Source organism: Rhincodon typus, chromosome 24 (genome assembly GCF_021869965.1).
Source record: "Rhincodon typus isolate 14 chromosome 24, sRhiTyp1.1, whole genome shotgun sequence".
NCBI lineage: Eukaryota > Metazoa > Chordata > Chondrichthyes > Orectolobiformes > Rhincodontidae > Rhincodon > Rhincodon typus.
In genome coordinates this window covers 45,055,250-45,058,456 of record NC_063355.1, presented here as the reverse complement: position 1 = coordinate 45,058,456, position 3,207 = coordinate 45,055,250, and the positions used below count along the sequence as shown (strand labels likewise).

At 49.2% G+C, this 3,207-nt stretch overlaps 1 protein-coding gene across 1 annotated transcript in view; it reads right to left on the bottom strand.

Moving 5' to 3' along the window:
- LOC125486014 (adhesion G-protein coupled receptor D1-like) overlaps nucleotides 1–3,207 on the bottom strand; it is a 6,454-nt gene that overhangs the window by 951 nt on the left and 2,296 nt on the right. Inside the window, exons 2-3 of the mRNA XM_048611792.1 lie at nucleotides 2,497–2,570; nucleotides 1,136–1,259 (exon numbers count right to left, since the gene is read on the bottom strand). Coding sequence (XP_048467749.1) covers nucleotides 1,136–1,259; nucleotides 2,497–2,570 — 198 coding nt within the window. The remainder of the gene's footprint in view (nucleotides 1–1,135; nucleotides 1,260–2,496; nucleotides 2,571–3,207) is intronic.

The window sequence follows — 3,207 nt, the reverse complement described above, 5'->3', positions numbered from 1 at the left end:
CCCCCCCCACCTTAACCCTCACCCCACCCCCATCTTCCCCCTCACCCCTCACCCCACCCCACTCCACCCACCCCCAACAGAGGAAATAGATTCTTTCCATCTACTCCACCAAATCCCTTCATCACCCTAAGCAACTACAACTAGATCACAGAAACAGAGAAAATAGGAGCAGGAGTAGGCCATTCGGCCCTCCAAGCCTGCTCCGCCAGTCAATATGATCATGGCTGACCATCCAGCTCAGTTCCTACTTTCTTCCCAATTCCCTTTGATCCCTTTAGCCCTCAGAAATGTATCTAACTCCTTCTTCCATAAGCTGCTGTCATGGAATTTGAACCAGTGGTCCCAGAGCATTAGCTTGGGCCTCGAGGTAGTTAGTGTAGTGACTACAGTCACTGGTCTATAGTTCCCTGACTTTTCCTTAGCACCTTGCTTAAATGAAGGCACCACATTAGCCACCCTCCAGTCTTCTGGCACCTCACCCATGGCTGTCGATGATTCAAATATCTCCGCTAGGGTCCTGCAATTTCTTCTCGAACTTCCCAGAATGTCCTAGGATACACTTGAGGACTGAATAGACTACTATACAGGCAGCAGGCAGGGACTCAATGAACTGAACAGCCCCTAACTCTATCAGCCTGGGGAATCTACACTACACCTTCTCCAATCTATCCTTTCTGCAACACAGGATTCACTCTCTCTGCACTCGGGCAACTTCACTTCATGTGTAGGGGGACAGCTGGAGTTTCTGATGAGCCCATGAGTATATTGAACTGTGAGGGGCGGTACGGGAGGAGGATGTGTACTTCATGCTAGTCACAGATCATGGCTCCATCTGCCTGCTCGGCATTCCCGCGGCATTCCTGGAAGATCAGGTGCAAACTATACCCCCATGTCTACCCACACCTCCCCCTCCCCACCCCCACAACCACTCACAGCATCCCAGTGAATATTCCTCCCTCAACCAGCACCGTCAAAACTAGCCCAACTTCTCAGTTGTCCTGTGGGATCCTGCTGTGCACACCGCAGCTGCAAAGCAACAGTCTCAAGGCAGGGCCTCTGGTTACTCGGGTTTGATCTGTTTGTTTCACAGTGGAAGGTGTTTACTGGTTTCCGATCGAGAGCCCAGCTCACTGACCTCTAAGGGCACCACTTGCATGAGGACGGCAAAGTTGGTGAGGTGGTTGCAGAGACAGACAGAGTAGGAGATGTTCCCACCGATCCGAATGCAGCCTTCGTTGGACCAGACTGCTGAGCCCGAGCTGTGTGGAGAGATAAAGGAGAGAGATAAATGTCACCAACCACCCCAAAACTCGAGCTACAGTTACCAGGCTGTTGGGGTGCATGAACCAAACAAGTCTGTGAATGTACAGGTCACGGGTTAGACTGTGAAACTGGAAAATGTTCAGAGGGCAGTTTGCAGAATGATTCACAGCTTAAAGAAACTCAGTGACTCAGACTGGTGCAGGAACCTTCTCCCTACCTCCATGAGAGTAGGGTAAGCTGCGGGGGGGCATATACAACCTGGAAACTATTGAAGGGCTGGGTAATCGTGCTGATTACCCCTTGGTCAATGCTTCAACCACTGGGTCAATGAAGGAGGTTTTGAGGTACACCTGACGAAGGGGCAGCGCTCTGAAAGCTTGTGATTTCAAATAAACCAGTTGGACTATAACCTGGTGTTGTGTGGTTTTTGACTTTATGCCTGAATCAGAAGGCAGTGGGTTCAAACCTAACTGTGGGACTCGAGCCCAGTGGTGTAGGCAGGCAGTGCCACTGTGGGAGTGCCAAACTGCCAGGGACTGAACTCTGTACCTGTCAACCCTCTCGGGGGGTAATACCACACAGCCACCAGTCTGAGGGAACAGCAATGAAGCTCGCCCTGATGTCCCGACAATATTTACCCTAAAATCAATATCGGTAGAACATACGACCTCATCATTACTGTATTGCTGCTTGTGGGATCTTGCTGTGCATAATTGGCCACCACGTTTCCTACATTACAATAGCAACTACACTTCAAAAATCTTCCTTTGGCTGTAAAGCAATTTGGGATGTCCACTGCTATAGGTGCTATGGAAATGCAGGCCATTCTTTAAGTGATCAGACTTAGACTTCAGCCCTGACGTTATAATAGAACAGAATTTACACAATCCCTACAGTGTGGAAGCAGACCATCACATTCAGACCCACCCCTCTACCTTCTTCCTGTTACCCTGCATTTCCCATGGCTAACCCACCCAACCTACACATCCCTGGACACTACGGGACAATTTCCCACCACCAATCCACCCTAACCTGCACATCTTTGGACTGTGGGAGGAAACCAGAGCACCCAGAGGAAACTCACACAGCCACAGGGAGAATGTGCAAATTCCACACAGACAGTCACCCAAGGGTGGGATCGAACTTGGGTCCCTGGTGCTGTGAGAGAGCAGTGCTAACCATTGAGCTGCCGTGCTGGTCCAAATCTTAAGCGTGTCCGCATACCAATCTCACCTGAAGTCAAGAAAGGCACACCACAGGTACACCTGGTTAGTTTTGTTCAGGACATATTGGTACTGTGACGGTGTCTGGAAGAGAAGGAGACACAGAGAATATAAGACTTCATTGTATCATCAATGATTACAACCCAGCAGCAAGAGTCTAGTTGGCCCATTGTGCCCGTGAGGGCTCGATAAAAGCTGAGACACGCTTCATACTGTTAAACAAACAACTGCGGATGCTGCAACCTAATACAAAGACAGAAGTTGCTGGAGAAACTCAACGGATCTGGCAGCATCTGTGGTGAGAGAAACAGAATTAATGTTTCGGATCCGATGACTTTTCTTCTGAACTGACTCAAAATGTTAACTGTGTCTCTCCTCAGGTGTGGCGAGACGCGCTGCGTTTCTCCAGCAATTTCTGTTTTTGAGATAAGCGTGGCCCCTTTCATTTTTCCCTCAAACTCGAGTACCTACCAAATTCCCTACGAAATGTTGATGGGATCAGCATCATCACCTTTTCATTGAGAACATTCCAGAACCTAACATAAAAAGTATTATGAATAAAAACAAAGTTGCTGGAAAAGCTCAGCAGGTCTGGCAGCATCTGTGAAGGAGAAAACAGAGTTGACGTTTTGGGTCCGGTGACCCTCCCTCGGTATTATTCCTCCCTCGGCATTATTCCTCCCTCGGCATTATTCCTCCCTCGGTATTATTCCTCCCTCGG